The sequence below is a fragment of the Mixophyes fleayi genome, chromosome 6 (assembly GCF_038048845.1).
Source record: "Mixophyes fleayi isolate aMixFle1 chromosome 6, aMixFle1.hap1, whole genome shotgun sequence".
Taxonomy (NCBI): domain Eukaryota; kingdom Metazoa; phylum Chordata; class Amphibia; order Anura; family Limnodynastidae; genus Mixophyes; species Mixophyes fleayi.
Window position 1 is genome coordinate 216,037,664 of NC_134407.1, and position 19,261 is coordinate 216,056,924.

Here is a 19,261-nt window from a genome sequence, read left to right on the forward strand (position 1 = left end):
CACTCTCTGGTGTTTCTCATGCATCTCGGTACAGAGGGCTTCAGTCTGATCTTTATTCACAGACTCACCACAGTGATCCAGTCACTGATCAATGGAAGATTTACCGTGTGATAGAGCTATGTTTAGCTGCATCCTAGATCTTTTATAAGTACAATAAATTTACAGTACAAGAGTAATATATTATTACAGTGCCTTAGTTATTGTACAAATAAACATGTCTAGGGCAGACATTTATACCAACATTTATCTATTTTATTCCCAGCAGCTACGAACAACATCAGGAATATCTTGAAGGGACATCTCATTTCATCTCCAGATTGTGAAATAGAAGACAAGGACATCAACCAGGAAAACCCCATTATATCAACTATACCTCCAGTACTTCACAGTGCAGATATATTGCATGATCCTTCTAATCATAGGGAGTTTTCTCCTGATGATTCATGTACTGTTAAACACCATAAAGCTCATACAGGTGATAGAATATTTCCATGCACAAAATGTGGGAAATGTTTTACTCAGAAATCACATCTTTTTAATCATGAGAGAAGTCACATGACTAAGAAATCATTTTCATGTTCTGAATGTGGGAAATGTTTTACTCAGAAATCAAATCTTGTTCATCATGAGAGAATTCACGTGAGTAAGAAATCATTTCCATGTTCTGAATGTGGAAAATCTTTTACTCAGAAATCAAATCTTGTAAATCATGAGAGAATTCACACAGGAGAAAAGCCATTCATCTGTTCTCAGTGTTTAAAATGTTTTTCACAGAAGTCCAGTCTTGTTCAACATCAGAAAATTCACACAGGTGAAAAGCCATTTACATGTTCAGAATGTGGAAGAAGTTTCAGTCACAAATCTTATCTTCTCAGACATCGTAGTATTCACACAGGTGAGAAACCATTTTCATGTACTGAATGCGAAAAAAAGTTTAAATGGAAGTCAGACCTTATTAATCATAGAAGAATTCACACTGGTGAGATGCCACTCCTATGTACCGTGTGTGGAAAAATGTTTAAGTGGAGAGCAGAGCTTAATAGGCATAAAAGATTACACAGTGGTCAGAAGCCATTTTCTTGTTTAGAGTGTGATAAATATTTTGCACTTGCCTCACATCTTGTTATACATCAGAGAACACACACAGGAGAAAAACCATTCACATGTTCTCAGTGTTTAAAGTGTTTTTCACAGAAATCAATTCTTGTTCGGCATCAGGTAATTCACACAGGGCAGAAGCCATTTGCGTGTTCGGAGTGCGAGAAATGTTTCTTACATAAATCTCAACTTCTTAAGCATCAGAGAATTCACACTGGTGAAAAGCCATTTTCGTGTTCTGAGTGTGGGAAATGTTTTTCACACAGGTCAAACCTTGTTGGACATCAAAGACTACACAAAGGCGAGAAGCCGTTTCCATGCTCTGAATGTGGGAAATGTTTTTTACATAAATCACATCTTATCGAGCATCAGAGAATTCATACCGGAGAGAGGCCATTTTCATGTTCGGAGTGTGGGAAATGCTTTACAAAGAAGTTTGGCCTTGTCCAACACCAAAGAACTCACAATAGAGATGAAAAGAAAATGACAACTAATAGAAAAATACAGCACAGGCATGCAGCAGCACGCAAATAGCATATAAAATGGGGCTTTATAAACTTGTTCAATAAGAGCAATTTAATGACTGGGAATATGTATGGTTTGTCACTTAGGACTAAGGGCTGTTTTTTTATCATCATTATCAACATTTATTTATATAGCGCCAGCAAATTCCGTAGCGCTTTACAATTGGGAACAAACATTAATAAGACAATACTGGGTAATACATACAGTCAGAGAGGTAAGAGAACCCTGCTCGCAAGCTTACAATCTATGGGACAATGGGAGTTTGAAACACAAAGGCATGTGCTACATCATATTGCACACTGGACCAGCTAGAATACAAAGGTAAAAGTAGTGAGTGGGCTGTGTGTGTGGCAATGTTGGTCAGAGGGTTGTTGTCTTGTGTTAGCTGTGTAGTGGGTGGTAATAGGGTAATCTAGGGAAATTAAGATGGTGGTTGAGGAATATCATAAGCTTGCCTGAAGAGGTGGGTTTTCAGAGAACGCTTGAAGGTTTGAAGACTAGAGGAAAGTCTTACTGTGCGTGGGAGGGAATTCCACAAAGTAGGTGCAGCCCGAAAAAAATCCTGTAACCAAGAAGGATGGGAGTATGTGATGAGAGTGGAAGAGAGACGCAGATCTTATGCAGAACGGAGGTGTCGGGAGATATTTTGAGACAAGTGAGGATTTTTATCAAAATATTTTGGTTTTACATAGTCTAATTACGATAGCGCTCATGTTACTAATGATAATAGATGTGACTGTTGACGCATAAAGTCATTTTACATTACCACAATGCTGTTCTCTGTGTTGTAGATCGAGATCTGTGTTAAATATCCAGGTACCAATGACCTGCATGTGTATATTCCACCATATTCTAACTAGAACTACAAAATATTTCACACATCACTGCTCAGCCAATTACATCAACCTGTGTCCAACAATCCCTCTCCATCAGTAGTGTCCTATGTAACGTATAGCCGTTTGATACACTATTTTATAGCCCCATACGTTAAGCAGTATATCACGCGGAGCACCTTACTGATGAGCAATGGATAATGCAGAAGCTCATGCCATAATCATCATTCATCATCATTTATTTATATTATATAATCCCTTTATTACTTCATGATCTTCTTCAATTGAATGACTCTACATTTGTACTGAGGATCTTATTACTGTAACATTTCATTTTAAAATGTTTACATGATCTAGACACTGTTAGACATTCAGCATTATCCAGGTGATATGTTTATTATACAATATTGGCATTGTGTGAGTATTTTGTATTTAAGTCTTGCAGATGCTAATAAAAATGTGCAAAACAAAGAGATGCTGGAAAACACAAATGTTTGAAGATGTGAAGTATAAAGTACATTGTGGTTTAAATATAGATGTGAGGAATATCTGTGTATGTCACTATCCGACATCACTAGTCACCAAAGATAACACTGTATCTGGCTATGGTGTTCATTATAGGACATAGCTTGTCTAAACTACATTTTATCATTCTATATACTGTGTATATAAACAGTACCTACCGCTTATCTGCTATTTCCATCTCTGTCAGTCATTGCATTTCTGACAATACATCCAACTCAGGCAGCAACTACACAGAGCATTGCTGCACGAGATCTTTCTGTTCTCCCATTATACAAAAATACAGTATTAAATAGTATACAGAATTATATTTTGGTAAAATAATAATAGAAATACCAATATGTTTAAATTTCTTTGTAAAAAGTGTGACAGGTGGTTTGTGATCAACGATGTCCACTACATTTGCATCTTTTTATATACAAACATATATAAGGCTCTTTCCTAAGTTTTGCAAGTTTTTGCCATACTTATTATGTCCTAAATTGATACAGCGGTAATGGTACAGGAAGTCATATAATGAATGCTTTTACTTATACGTTCATGGCCAAAAATATTGTCACCCTTTTAGACTTTAAAATAACTCATAATTTCCTCTAAACATAAGTTGAAATTATCAACAGTGTTTGGTCTCCACAATTCTGTGTCTAATAATATAACGGAACCTTTGGTTTTTATTCAGAATTAATACTATATATCCTTTTTAAATTGTTTACTATAGCCATGGATGAGCTCCCTGCACCTCTATACTGGCAGTCTGGCCCCAAAGGTTCCCAGCATTCTTCCCATAGCGCATACTGGTACCATCTCTTCCCCAGGTAAACGACACACAGGCACCCGGCTGTCCACATGATGTAAAAGAAAATATGATTCAATAGACCAGACCACCTTCTGCCATTGTTCCACAGTCCAGTCCTGGCGCTCATGTGCCCATGGCACTTTCGGTGGTGGACAGGGGTCAGCATGGGCACTCTGACCAGTCTGCGACTACACAGCCCCGTACGCAGCAAGCTGCGCTGCGCTGTGTTTCTATCATAGTCAATATTAACTTTTTTGCAATTTGTGCTGCAGTAGCTCTTCTGTGGGATTGGACTAGACAGACTGGGCTTCGCTCATCCCGCACATCAATGAGCCTTGGCTGCCCATGACCCTGTGTCCGGTGCAGTGGTTGTCCTTCCTTGGACCACTTTTAGTAGCTACTAACCACTGCATACTGGGAACACTCTGCAAGACCTGCTGTTTTGGAGACGCTCTGATCCAGTCATCCAGCCGTCACAATTTGACCTTTGTCAAAGTTGCTCGGATCCTTGCGCGTGCCCATTTTTCCTGCTTCCAACACATCAACTTCAAGAACTGACTGTTCACTTCACTTGTTTCCTAATATATCCGACTCTTTGGCAGGTGCCATTGTTACGAGATAATCAGTGTTATTCACTTCTCGGTGGTTTTAATGTTGTGGTTGATCGCTGTGTGTATGTATATATGTGTACACACACACACACACATATGAGCCAACTATTTCAAACTATTGTGGGTGCTTTCTATATGACTGAAGAATGCCATGTATAGACAAGGTTAGTGGCAGTAAATAAATATATGTGTGTGTGTGTGTGTGTGTGTGTATATATATATATATATATCTGTATATATAAATAAAATACATATACACACACACACACACGAACATTACATTCTGTGGGAGTTATTCAATTATGAGCCCAGTACCTCTGGAACAGTCATGAAGGTACTCCGCTTTACCACAACACTGCAGATTTATCTTCACCCCCCCCCCCCTCCTCCCCCCCACCATAGGACGGCGAGGAGAAATCCGCATTGTTGTGGAACTGGAAAAAATGGATCAGAATTTTAGATCCTTCACTGGGAACAACCAGGTCTGCATGAGCCACAATTGCTTAAACATGCCTGTACTGTACCTGGCCAACTTTAGAGTGTCCTTCCCTCCCCCGTGCTGCCCCTCTAGGCGAAGGCGGGTGTAACTGCCAGAACTGTGCAAGTCTGCATAGGAGGGAAGGCGAAGAAAAAGTGCAGAGCCAGTAAATCGTTTCATTGTGGCCCTGCCATGCAATACCACAATTGCATAGTTTTGATGCAGGACTGGGTCCAAATTTATGCAATTAACGGCAAAACGCGTTATGGAGGCCCACATTCTGCTCACTACACTAGGCAGTGGGCCCGGTACGGGAGAATGGCCTGCTCGTCCGGGAGACCGACCCAGAATTTGTGAGTCTCCCAAACATTCCGGAGTTATGATCAGGTGTGCGCCTCCACCATCTACACTGGGATATGTGCCTGACTGGGCTTAAGGGTAGGAGGTGCTGGTTGGCGAAAGGACACTCATCAAAGTGGAAATAGGGACATGCTGTCTAGACAGAGATGGAGGCAGGATTCCCATTGCCTGAATCTCAGATCACAAACACTGCAGAATCGGGAAACCACACCTGGAAGCCCGATATCAGACACTGGTCCAGGGCCCTCTTAAGAACATCTTGGGCCCCCGGGCACAGCAGTGCACCGGGGCCTTTATATATACAAAAGAAAAATATTATATATATGGGCCCTGCAGCCCAGGGGGGCCCGTCGGAGGCAGCAAAAAAAAAAAAAAAAACAACTGAAAAAAAAGAAGAAAATACTTACCTTGCAGTCAGCTGGCGATCCGGCTCCCTCCAAGGTCTCATCCTACGTCGCGCTCCGCAATGTATGTCGGGCGGGCGTGATGACGTCACGCCCGACATGCACTGCGAGCGCGACGGAGGAGGAGACCTTGGAGGGAGCCGGATCGCCAGCTGACCGCAAGGTAAGTATTTTCTTCTTTTTTTTCAGTTTTTTGGTTTTTTTTGCTGCCTCTGACTGGCCCCCCTGGTCTCCTATTTGTATTTCTTACTTTCACATAGATGCTGTGTCAGAATATCTAATTTCTGCAGCTGATGTTACAGAAAAATGAATGGCTGCTGCCTATGTTTACATTGAAGTAGATGAATTCTTACTGTGTTGTACCTCCATGTAATAAAGAGGGAAATCTGCTACACATCTGAGTTATTAAACTGAGCCCCTAATAAAAGTACTTATCCTTAGTTACGGAGTATAATGTTATTTAGAATCGTAGATGTTCCTTATTTTACAATAAAACGGTAAACCATAGTGTAAGGGATAATTATCATGATTTTAAAGGGATAAGAATGTTGAACATTCACACGATAGGGTGGAATGAGGTAGGAAGGGACATATTTTAGTGACATCTGATGTGTGTGACATTGTTTACATGGTAAGGGAGTTTTTAATTGCAACATTATTGTTAATCGGGCATTCTGTGTGTATACATTAAGTATATAAACAGGCATTATTCCCCACCACAGAGCCTGACAGTGGACTGGAAAATAAGTGCTCGTCTCTGTGATTTGTTCCTTGAAGATCGCAGAATTTTGGGGTTTTTCCTGCTACGGAAACTGCTCACTGTTACTTCTGTACGGTGATTCTTTTATCATAAAACATTTGACTTAGGACCTAATAGTAATGTCATTTGGGACTAAGGGACCTTTATAAAGCCCTCCCTCCTGACAAGCTTTGCATGAGAAAAGATTGGATTTTTTTCTCATATTGATACTTCTAAGGATCTTGTTCTGTTTACCTGTTCACCGACTTCATTGTTATCTCTCACAATTCTACCTCCTCCAAACTTATCGACTTCAGCCTTGTCCCTAACGATCTATCCTCTCAGAGCTAAGCCACTCGGCCGCTGACGGCTACACCAGCCAAATGGTTTTCTCCTTTACCCGATCATGAACCACTCTGGAGTAGAGCTGCAGAGTGACACTAGGCATCACAGCTCAGAGATACACAGAGCACCCTAAAGCAAGCAGTCCTGCAGGACAGGCTGAAGAGACGGGATAAGATAAGTTTAGATTTCCTTGCTCAGATTGGAGCCTAAGTACATTGGTTCTTACTCAATAAGGAGGAAGATATGTATATTAGCGTACAGGCTTCCTACCTTCCTTACAGATCCACCCAGTGTGTCCCATCTCACTTCTGAAACTGGTAGTGGTTCCTTCTCTCACAGTAGAGGTAGAGGGCCCACCAGGAATACATCAGCTGGAAGGGCTTGGATCTGAGGACCAATCTTGGATTAATTCCATTGATGTTCATGCCCCTGCTCTGCTCACCACAGTCTTTGGGCTGCCAAGTTTACAGGGTCGCATCTGGAGTCTGCTCCTACAGAGGGAGCAATGTGAGAATCTGCCGAAATACCAGCTACAGACAACAGGTGGCAGTGCACCATCAACACTGTCAACTACACATTCTTTCACTTACTGCAATCAGCACTAAGAGACCTCACTAGTATGCAACCTTTATAAGGGCCCCTTGCTCCTACCAAAGTTTGGATTTGCTTAATTGGTGCTTCTAAGTGACTTATTTTGAACTCGCTTGTTCATCGACCACAGCTTTGTCCCTCACTATTCTATTTTCTCTCTCCCTATTCTACCTTCATCATCCCATCGACCTCAGCTTTGTCCCTTAGGACTCGTCCTCTCAGGGCTAAGTGGCTTGGCTGGATGTGGTGTGTCACAATAGCTACTCTAGCCAAATACATCTCTCCTGGTGTTAAATATGATTTTTTGTTAAGGCCTCATAAGGCCTTTGTTCAGTCATTTATTGTAACTTGTATAGAAATATTATTTGCTAAAAGAGATTATTCATTTTTCTGCTGATTTGCAGTTTTACAAGATGTAAGCCTATGGCCTTGAGGTTAAGCTGACATAGAGAACACCTAAAGAATGTATCAAGATATGAGAACAATAAGTAGTTTCATGTTCGGCTCGTAGTGTGGGAGCTGTGCCCTTGTGGCATATAGGAGATGAACCTCCAGCTCCCCTTCAGATAAAAAATAATAGGCTCATCTGTCCTTGGAAGGAGGAGAAAATAAACACCTCAAAAATACGTGAGAAAGTTAATCAGTAGCGCTTCTCATAGACTAATGGTATAAACTATTGTATGCTTATGACGTAGGATTCATTTATTCAGTAGGCTATAAAAACTTGTATCTTTGTATCAATAAATCAAATAATATTCCTTGTATACAGAACTTGGTCTGTGTCAATTCTCTCCAGCTGATTGAAGCGCTTCCAGATATACTTGACACCACAGGCAGACTTGGATCAGAATTTTAGATCTTACACTGGGAACAACCAGAACTATGACAGTCGTATCAAGATCACTCTTATCTCGAATACTCAAACCTCATCCTCACTGCAGAGGTGAGGGATTCTGTGTATGTCACAGTGATAGCCAGACCTTGTTCATGTAATTACTCTGGACTCTTATTTTCCCATATAATTAGCAGACTCTGCTGGGGGGAAGGTTCCTGGAATCTAATTATATAAGAATGATAGAGCAGAGATTTATTCATTATCCCCGTCGTGCAGTATGATTGTTAAGGCCCAAGAGGGAGGATGCTCCCACCAGAATTCTGTTATAAGTTTATTTTTATTACAACATTTCACACACTAAGCTCTACATTTTTATATTGGAACTCTCAACTGCTAATTTAAATACTCAAAAGCAGCCATTTTTATACCTTTAAGATGTGTAAATAAGGGTAACTGAAACAGACTTTGCTACTAATTACTTTGAGTGAACACCTTGTAATTTTTAAATTAGAGGGAAAGGGAAAATTCTATCACAAGCTATAAGGAGGAATTCCCTCCCAACTTGAAAAATCAACAACAAAGTGTATAGAGAATCTCATCATTTTTGCTTCAGCACTGACACCCAGTGACCTACTTGTCTATAACAAGACGCTCAAATCTTTTACTGCAAATCACCTGGAATAACTATGTTGTTCTTAGCATGATCACATGATCCTCAGTCTAGCTTCTTATCTTCTATAATCACCTGGAAGAGTTTATAATCTGCATCCATAAAAGCTGGATCTGAATTCACTGACTAGATCCAGATTCCCAAGAATTCAAAGCTCTCCGACTCTCATCGAGGACCACCTCTTATTAAAACAGCTGTTTTTTTAATGGCATTTGAAGCAGTGGTGAAACTGGGGTGTATACGGGGTTATGCCATACCTCCACTTCTCCACTTGCCTTCACTGTAAAGCTATAGAATCCCATTCACTTACATTCCCATTACATTTTTTCATACTGCCACTTCTAACTGTCCACTTCGACCACTGATTTGAAGCATATAGGTCAGCGTAGGACCTGCATATGAGTTATTTCTTACCAAATTTGTCCTTCAAAGAGGCGGTATTGATCATGAATCGGCACGCTTTACTTATCTCACTCTGTAATGAGCTTTACATCTGTCTCTTGAGATTTGCGAACATCTCCACATTATGGCCACTTGGGGTTCTGAGCCGTGGATAAGTCTTTTATCGATCAGCAATACTAGTCAATGTTTCTGTATTATATTTTTAATTTCTTGCCACTGGCATTAGTCCCCAATAAATCAAATATTGATGTTGTTTTCTGATGTCCTTCTTGGCAGATACGCTAAAGTTTGACGATTCCTCTTCGTTGCATTTTCCATGGCCATTTTAATGGATCTCTGCTACAAGCCCTACCTAGGAGCCTTTTGATCAATTCTTGTGCACTTTGAACAAACAGAGCCCTGTCTGAGCAATTTCTTCTTAATCGTAAAAAGCAACCTTGGGAATCCCCCATAATATTGCCAAAAAATGTGAACTATCTCGATATAATAAGCTATTAGTTGCTGTACTCTTTCTGAATAAGTCCATCGTCAAACTCCCATCATTACCAATTCTGATTTTCAGATCCAAAAAAAGAGATCTTATATGTGAGTTTTAAATTTAGATTATTATTGAGATTTTCAACAAACTCCACAAAGGTTTCATTATTGTTTATCTGTTTCTTTGCTTAGCTGATCCACAGCCATAATCTTTATTTTGATCTTTAGCTATCAGTTTTTGTCATTTGTAACTTTATCTACAGTTACATCACACACACATGTATGTATATATGTATATATATATATATATATATATATATATATTGTGGCAATGGGAGTGGTTTTCCACAGGCCTCTAATAGTGGAATTAGCTATGGTGCTAACTGTCTGCAGGTAAAAGGCTGCAGACCAAGTTATATACAGGTGTAGCACTGGGCTTAAGTTCAGTAATGTACAGGTCAGAGACATGTGGTAAAGTAAATGTAAAAAGTGATTTACTTGCATGCTTTAACGTGTTTGTATCCACAGAGCTGATAGGGGTGGCTGCGCTGATTAGGCGTTACAGAACACCTGAGGAGCCCTCCTTTAAAGACAAGGTGGGAGTGTCGCCTGTCAGTCATCCAAGCCTGTGGGAGGAGACATCTGTATTTAATCCTGAGTTGTGTTATTGTTAGAGGTGACTGACGCTGAACTAGTTGGCCAGTCAGTATTGAGCTGGGCTATGTCTAGTTAGTGTTTAGGGTCACCAGGAGGTGCAAGTAAAGGTATTGCTTGCTGGTGTCATCCTGACAGAAGTGTTATTTATTGTGATGCCAACAATAAATGTTTGATTTAAAACAAGAAGTTTCGTGTTGCTGATGTCTACTGGGTGTTCTTGCAACAGAAGGTGACAAAAGTGCCAAGAGAAGGGGGCGGTTTTGTTACTATATATATCTATAATATAAATGTCTAGTGGCGTGTGTTAGTCTGTCTGTGTGTGTGTGTGTGTGTGTGAAAAAAATAAAACCAAGCTGCAGCGCCACCTGCTGGGCGAAGTTATACACTGACCTACTAAATTCTTAGTGTGTGTGGGAAAAAAAATTCAGAAAGGGCTGAAATTTGGTATACTAAGATGTTTTTAATTTGTTAATTTAATTTGTTAATTGTTAAAAGTGTTTATAAAGATTTAGAAAAAATATATATATATTTCTTGAAGGAGAAGTGACAGTTGGGAGTGGTTGGTGGTTGCCGGGGGTGACAGTGGGGAGTGGTTGGTGGTTGCCGGGGGTGACAGTGGGGAGTGGTTGCCGGGGGTGACAGTGGGGAGTGGTTGGTGGTTGAGGCCTGGGCTATGGCCCAAATGCATGACAAAAACCTTTTTAACACCTTAAGTAGCTTGATTTGACTAGAATGCATGAGTATCATGCACGGGTTAACGTGTGTGTGTGTGTGTGTATATATATATATATATATATATAATGGAAAGTGTCTGAGTGGCAATTCAGATAATGCAGATCTGCACCGAAATTTGCATCCAAAATTTTGTTTCAGGTATTGTGGCCGGGTTCCTCCACACCTGTGCTAGAGGCATGTTTTGTAAATGGCCGATGCCACGGTGCCAGAGTTATTAATTTCTGGCACTTCGGCCCTAAAAGTGTTGATTTAATAGATAAATATCCCAGACCAGACTCAGTGGTGCCCGGGTGGAGAGGTGGCTGAGCCCCTCCCCTGCTTACACTGCCAGTGCATGGACAGACCCCTCTGCCACTGAGAACAGTGGTAATAACTGTGAAGAACTACTGGCCGAAAGGCTGGGGCCGTGATACACGGCACTATTTATTTTCTACACTGTTTTTGTCACTTTGGCTTATTTTTATGATTTTGCGGCATCCCTTACGGGTCCGATCCCCTGATGATCTAGGGGAGGTGGTGTGGTCCTAGTGGCTCCCATCTCCCTGAACCCCTCTGAGGTCTCCCCTTCCGGGGGGAGGCAGAAGAACCGGTGCCAAGGGGTAAAACCCTTGGCAAAAGGGACCCCCCTAGCCTTGCGGCAAAGGGGGTCTGAAGACCCTTGCCCCTTAAGGGTCCTTATGGATCCGGGGGTCGGGGATCAAGGGACCCTTCCTCTTTTGAGGAGGGTCTGAACCCGCAACCTTGTGCACATTTTTTATTTGGGTTTTCTCACTTATTTTTTCGAGCACTAGGACACGAAAGCACGCTCAAGGCTTTTAATAAAAAAAAAAAAAACTGTGAAGATCTACAGCCTAATTCACACTCAAGATATGTGAATCGATCTGGATTGGCTAAAGCGGCTGGATTACCCCCTGCCAACATGTGTGTAGAAACTGTACAAAAGGGCAGTGAACTATGTACCATCTTGTACTTCTGAGTGACCATCACTACCACAGTGATATGTAACAGTCCTTGTACGAGCTACGCATGAGTATTCTGCTTACAAGGTCCTGCACATCTCCCATTATTTGATGTAATCCTGTGATCTACACACAAGAGCTAACCCTCTAATCCGTCCCCGGCTGAACCCACACTCTGCCTGCAATCCTGATCCTAACTAAGCAGTGAGGAGGACCCAGACAGGCACTATAAAGAGGCGCTGCAGCAGCTATAAACACCCAGATGTAAGCGGTTCAGGTGCCGGCGAAGGAGTAACTACTCCTACAACTAGAACTCAGTCAGCGAGTGTCTGGTGGCTGAGTGACCCTAGTAGGAGTGGTATGCCTTTGGTTTTGGGTGACATGCTGTAGTTAATTATCCCTACATTGCCTGGTGTGTGAGCCGAGTGTAAAGTAGATGTTTGCATGGGAGCTCTATACAGAGATAACAAGGAACTCTTCTGAAAGCACTGCATTCTGTAATGCTGAGGGAATTTAAATTGTAAAACCATTTACATGCTAAAGATTTAGTTTAAATAAAGAGACGTGGTCCTCTTCCTTTGCCTCCACGGCTACTAGGGTAATATTTGATCCTTGTGTCGGATCCACCCAAGCTATCCTCCCATTCCAAATGGGAATCATTTCTCTATCTGGGAAACGGGAAACATTTTTAACTACTCTACACAAAATGTCCAAATGTGCCAACTATCTGGAAATGTTGTTCAAACTGTGGTATAGACTATCTTACCCCAGCTAGAGTCTGGCCTGCACACTCCAGACTTTGCTGGCGCAGCCGTGGTGTAGTAGACCTTTTCCATATATTTTGGTCTTGCCCTGTTATCCATCCGTTCTGGTGGGAGGTTTTTGCCCTGGCACATAAGGTAACTAAGATTTCGCTCTCCCATACTCCATGGCAGGGTCCTTCCCCTGGTGAAGTGGTTTCCTTGGCAAGAGTTTGTTCTAGATGGTGAAGGCTTCCTCCTTCTCCACCCGACAGCTCCTGTGGACCCTCAATTCCCTGGTTTAAATGGACCATATGTACCTTATATCGTTATTGGTTTCATATCATGTCTGCATTTATTTTGTATGTACCCGTTTTATATACGTCCTTATTGTACGACACTGCGGAGCACTGTAGTAATAGTAATATCTGGGCATGTGTTATTCTCTTAGATATATGGATATGGTCCTAAATATTCTCTGTTTCGTCTAATCTCCATTATGTACCACCCCCCCTTTTTTTTGCCTTTGGTTCCCCTTCCCTTTTTTTAGTCACAAAAGAACGTCAATAAAAACCATTGATGTTAAATAAAAAGAAGTGAAAAAAAACACAAAGACGACGTCTTTTTTTTTTTTACTTTTCCTTTAGAGTATTATGCAGTATTATACATTTTACATATAAATAACAAAGGTAGTCATAATGAAAATGTCTCACACACACATACATAAAAGGAAAGAAGCCCTGCTTTTCTGAAGAGGAAGAGACATAGGAACTCTGTGGAAGTTGCTTTACAAAAAATAAATAAAAAAAAAATAGGTTACCAACCGGAAACCATTTAGTAGCAATATTGGAGACGCTGGTATGACATCAGGGGGTAAATGTATGAATCTCCGGATTCTTCATCTCCGGCGTGTTCAGCCTCTTCAGCGCTTAAATTTAAAGCGGCGCTGCATTGTACAGGGAAGTTTCCCTTTACAATGCAGCGCCGCCGGAGATCTCAAGGAGCAAACGCTCTTTTCATCAGATGTACCCTAATTCAGTTTCTTACTACCACCTGCATTATCCCTCATAAATGGTACTACAAGACCTATGTTGGCATGTAGAATCCATGTCTATATATAAACATTGCAGTTTCTAAATAAAGTATTGTTCATCTTAACAGAATTACCAATAAATCTTGAAATGTGCTCCGGGGGTGGTTAATACCTGGCATCAGAGGGGTTAATTCACCGGCGCCAGCCGTCGCTTGTATGGAGCAAGTAAGTAAAAATGTATTTAATAAATGGAAACTGTATTTTAATTGTGCTCTGAGGCATCAGGAAAATACTACCCAGCACCTCAGCATTGAAGGGGTCAAGTGTAGATGTATATTTACATAAATGTATGTGTACAATTAATGTATGGGCTCCAGTGTAAGTCTACATGTATATTAATGTATACCTGGTGGTCCAATGTGGTGCTGCAGCAGCTTCTAGCCGCTGCATAGTCAATTCAGTGGCTGACTGAGGGTCCTCTAATGGTGGCTCCTGGATGGGATGCAGAGCAAATCAGCACACTGGAGCTCAAAGAGCCCCAGGAGCCGCAGCCTACTCCCTGGAGCTAATTTCAGCTGCAGGAGGGAGCAAGATCCCTGGTAGTATTTTTAGGCCAGCTTCCCCCCCACATGCCCCCTGCACGCCAGCTTCCCCCTCACATGCCCCCTGCACGCCAGCTTCCCCCTCACATGCCCCCTGCACGCCAGCTTCCCCCCCACATGCCCCCTGCACGCCAGCTTCCCCCTCACATGCCCCCTGCACGCCAGCTTCCCCCTCACATGCCCCCTGCACACCAGCTTCTCTCCCACATGCCCCCTGCACACCAGCTTCTCTCCCACATGCCCCCTGCACGCCAGCTTCCCCCTCACATGCCCCCTGCACGCCAGCTTCCCCCTCACATGCCCCCTGCACGCCAGCTTCCCCCTCACATGCCCCCTGCACACCAGCTTCTCTCCCACATGCCCCCTGCACACCAGCTTCTCTCCCACATGCCCCCTGCACGCCAGCTTCCCCCCCCCACATGCCCCCTGCACGCCAGCTTCCCCCTCACATGCCCCCTGCACGCCAGCTTCCCCCTCACATGCCCCCTGCACGCCAGCTTCCCCCTCACATGCCCCCTGCACGCCAGCTTCCCCCTCACATGCCCCCTGCACGCCAGCTTCCCCCTCACATGCCCCCTGCACGCCAGCTTGCCCCTCACATGCCCCCTGCACACCAGCTTCTCTCCCACATGCCCCCTGCACACCAGCTTCTCTCCCACATGCCCCCTGCACGCCAGCTTCCCCCCCCCTCACATGCCCCCTGCACGCCAGCTTCTCTCCCACATGCCCCCTGCACGCCAGCTTCCCCCTCACATACCCCCTGCACACCAGCTTCTCTCCCACATGCCCCCTGCACGCCAGCTTCCCCCTCACATGCCCCCTGCACACCAGCTTCTCTCCCACATGCCCCCTGCACGCCAGCTTCTCTCCCACATGCTCCCTGCACGCCAGCTTCCCCCTCACATGCCCCCTGCACGCCAGCTTCTCTCCCACATGCCCCCTGCACGCCAGCTTCCCCCCCACATGCCCCCTGCACACCAGCTAATCTCCCACATGCCCCCTGCACGCCAGCTAATCTCCCACATGCCCCCTGCACACCAGCTTCTCTCCCACATGCCCCCTGCACGCCAGCTTCTCTCCCACATGCCCCCTGCACGCCAGCTTCCCCCCCACATGCCCCCTGAACGCCAGCTAATCTCCCACATGCCCCCTGCACGCCAGCTTCTCTCCCACATGCCCCCTGCACGCCAGCTTCCCCCCCACATGCCCCCTGCATGCCAGCTAATCTCCCACATGCCCCTTGCACGCCAGCTTCTCTCCCACATGCCCCCTGCACGCCAGCTTCCCCCCCACATGCCCCCTGCATGCCAGCTAATCTCCCACATGCCCCCTGCACACCAGCTAAACTCCCACATGCCCCCTGCACACCAGCTAATCTCCCACATGCCCCCTGCACACCAGCTAAACTCCCACATGCCCCCTGCACACCAGCTAATCTCCCACATGCCCCCTGCACGCCAGCTTCCCCCTCACATGCCCCCTGCACACCAGCTTCCCCCTCACATGCCCCCTGCACACCAGCTAATCTCCCACATGCCCCCTGCACACCAGCTAAACTCCCACATGCCCCCTGCACACCAGCTAATCTCCCACATGCCCCCTGCACACCAGCTAAACTCCCACATGCCCCCTGCACACCAGCTAATCTCCCACATGCCCCCTGCACGCCAGCTTCCCCCTCACATGCCCCCTGCACACCAGCTTCCCCCTCACATGCCCCCTGCACACCAGCTAATCTCCCACATGCCCCCTGCACGCCAGCTAATCTCCCACATGCCCCCTGCACACCAGCTAATCTCCCACATGCCCCCTGCACACCAGCTAATCTCCCACATGCCCCCTGCACCGCAGTGTGCTCACATCATCCCATTTTACCATCTCTCCATTACTATCAGCAGCTCCACATGAACACTTGCAGCTGCAGCAGCCTCCCCGTCCCTGTGTCACGTGACTCCAGCAGTCACATGACCCGGTGATGTCAGCAGGTCCTCTCCATGAAGGGGATCCAGCGATTGCCATCATCTTACCCTGGGTGATATAACGAGGGGGAGTCCTGTCTGCACCATCAGCACAGAGAGGTAATGCAGCTCTGACAATAATAATATAATAATAATAATGTTTCCAGGAGAGGATAAGGTCATCAGTACTTGCAGACCAGTTACAATGATATAATATGCATGCTGCATACTCTGCAGATTGTACTGTACAAATACACCTGTCCATAATGTATACTTGGGTATGTCAGCATTGTGCCATGGTCAGATAGACGCCTGACAGAATGTATCTAACTGTCCTCTCTTTTTAGAGGGAGGAGACAGCTCACATGTCTCTGTATAATCCCTTCACATGTCAGTGTTCACACATCTGCAGAGAGAGCTTCTCACACAGGGGATCACACACCTGCTGATGTCTCCCCAGCAGCCTGGAGGTGTAGAGAACAGTGCATGATCCCCTCCCTTTGGAGAGAGAGGTTTCTGCAGTTAGATACACTGCCTAACAGAGTGTATCTAACCATTAAAGAAGATAGACAGTGCTTCTGTTTACAAAATTGACAAAGAGGGTCTGTTAATCTAATTAATGGGACAAGGGGTGTCACATTTCCATTAAAGATTAATCCCTAGAAATGTTTACCCTTTTGCAATTTCTAATTATTTAATTTATTTGGGTAATATTCAGCTCAGTAATACACAGCTTGTGATCTATATTAATGTCAGATTTAGGCTTACTTGTTCTTTAAATTTGTTAGTCCCAGATTATGTTTGTGACACCACTTACTGTGGAAAAGCACTGTATTGTACTTTAATTTCTCTACGAGGAATTGTTTGTCGGTAGTACACAATATTTTCTTCAGAGGAACTTGACAGCTCTCCATGAACCTCTGCGGGGAAGCAGGGGGACTTTCATGCAAAAGAGCCAATTCTGAGCTTCACAATTACACTGTTTCCGGCTCTATAGCTTTACCACATGGTTACATGCCGAACATCTTTCATATCGGCATTAACCCCTTCTTGAAAGTATTATAGAATGCGTAATGACATGCAGATGTGTACACTGTACAATACAAATACTGACATTAATAATCACTTATAGGGCACAAACCTATAAAACAAGTAAGATTTTTGTTTATAAATTCCCTTTGTATTTGCTACCTACATTCAGGTATTGAATCTGTTATCCCGAAAAGTTGGCATTTGGGATATTCCTTGAAAGACGTTTTTCTGTAAGTTGAAGTGCCATGTGTAAAATATACAAAAATGTATATTTAAAAATTACCCCTCCTTTTACTCATTAAATAGTTTAGCAGTGCTCCTCACAGTTACTGCAAGAGGGGTGCCCAGAGATCATGTATTTTTAAGACGTTCCCCTAATCATTTAAATTGTGTAGCAGTGCTTCTTACAGTGACTGTAGGAAAGAGGACCCATCATCATCATCAGCTATTTATATAGCGCTACTAATTCCGCAGTGCTGTACAGAGAACTCATTCACATCAATCCCTGTCCCATTGGAGCTTACACTCTAAATTCCCTAACACACACACAGACATACTAGGGTCAATTAGCAGCCAATTAACCTATCAGTATGTTTTTGGAGTGTGGGAGGAAACCCATGCAAATACGGGGAGAACATACAAACTCCACACAGATAAGGCCATGTTTGGGAATCGAACTCATGACCCCAGTGCTGTGAGGCAGAAGTGCTAACCACCGAGCCACCTTGATGCCCAGTGATCATGTTTGTGTGTAGTACATTCCCTCATCAGTAAATTGTGTAGAAGTGCTCCTCACAGTGACTAGGAAGGAGGACCCAGTGATCAGTTATTTTATTGATAGATGGTTTCTGGCTAAGAGACCACCGATTGAACAATAAAATCAAATATGAGAATTTGTTTGAAAAGACAGCAACACAACGGTTGTGCTTTAAATGTCTAATTTACCTGCTATTTGTAGCAGTCGCCATCACTGAATGTACAATTTCTCTACACATTTGTAATAAATATATTCCATTTTAATTCTATTCTATATTTATATGTATATCTGCCATTGGCCTATTTATTTATTGGATACAATCTTATTATTTCAATCAATTTTACAGGATGTTCTCTGTTGACGTCTCTTCATGATCAGTCTCCCCCAGAAAATCCAGAGACCGCTCCCGACTGATCCACTGAGGATGGACAAGGACAGGAACGAGATGACTGAGAGGATATTAAACCTCACCCTGGAGATCATCTACCTGCTGACTGGAGAGGTGAGGGATTCTGGGAGTGTCGCAGACAGGAGGGTCCACAGGAGGGAGGTGAAAGCTGCCTTTCCGTTATATTTATTAGTGTCTCCAATGTGTAGGATTATATTGTCGTGAAGAAGTCTGAACGTATAAAACCCAGGGGCCGTCCCCGAGGTTCAGGACGAATGAGCAGAACCCAGAGCCCCATCCCGGTGCCTCCACCTCACTCACTGATACATGAGAGAAACAATGACCAGAGGATTCTAGAACTCACCAACAAGATCATTCAGCTGCTGACTGGAGAGGTGACTGCTGGGAATGGGACATTATACAGTAACACCAGGGGATGTGTCTGGGTGATGACTGTATTACTGTCCTTTTTGTATATAGGAGTGGGAGTATTTAGAAGGACACAAGGGTCTGTACAAGGACGTGATGATGGAGAATCACCAGTCCCTCACATCACTGGGTAAGAGGACAATATCATTCATTGTGAAGGAGAGAGCAGTGATAATGACCACCTATATACACATCATCTGATAATCACATATAAACAATGTATTCAGTCACTGTGTGTTTCCTACAGGTGGATCCAGTAACAGAAACACTAAAGAGAGATGTCCT

At 43.7% G+C, this 19,261-nt stretch overlaps 2 protein-coding genes across 2 annotated transcripts in view; one reads left to right on the forward strand and one right to left on the reverse strand.

The window, feature by feature from the left end:
* The window catches only part of LOC142159863 (uncharacterized), a 95,412-nt gene that overhangs the window by 11,428 nt on the left and 64,723 nt on the right, over positions 1 to 19,261 (reverse strand). The window lies entirely within an intron of this gene.
* Positions 1 to 19,261, forward strand: part of LOC142160630 (uncharacterized) — a 55,869-nt gene that overhangs the window by 738 nt on the left and 35,870 nt on the right. The window contains exon 4 of the mRNA XM_075215493.1: positions 263 to 1,542. Coding sequence (XP_075071594.1) covers positions 263 to 1,542 — 1,280 coding nt within the window. The remainder of the gene's footprint in view (positions 1 to 262; positions 1,543 to 19,261) is intronic.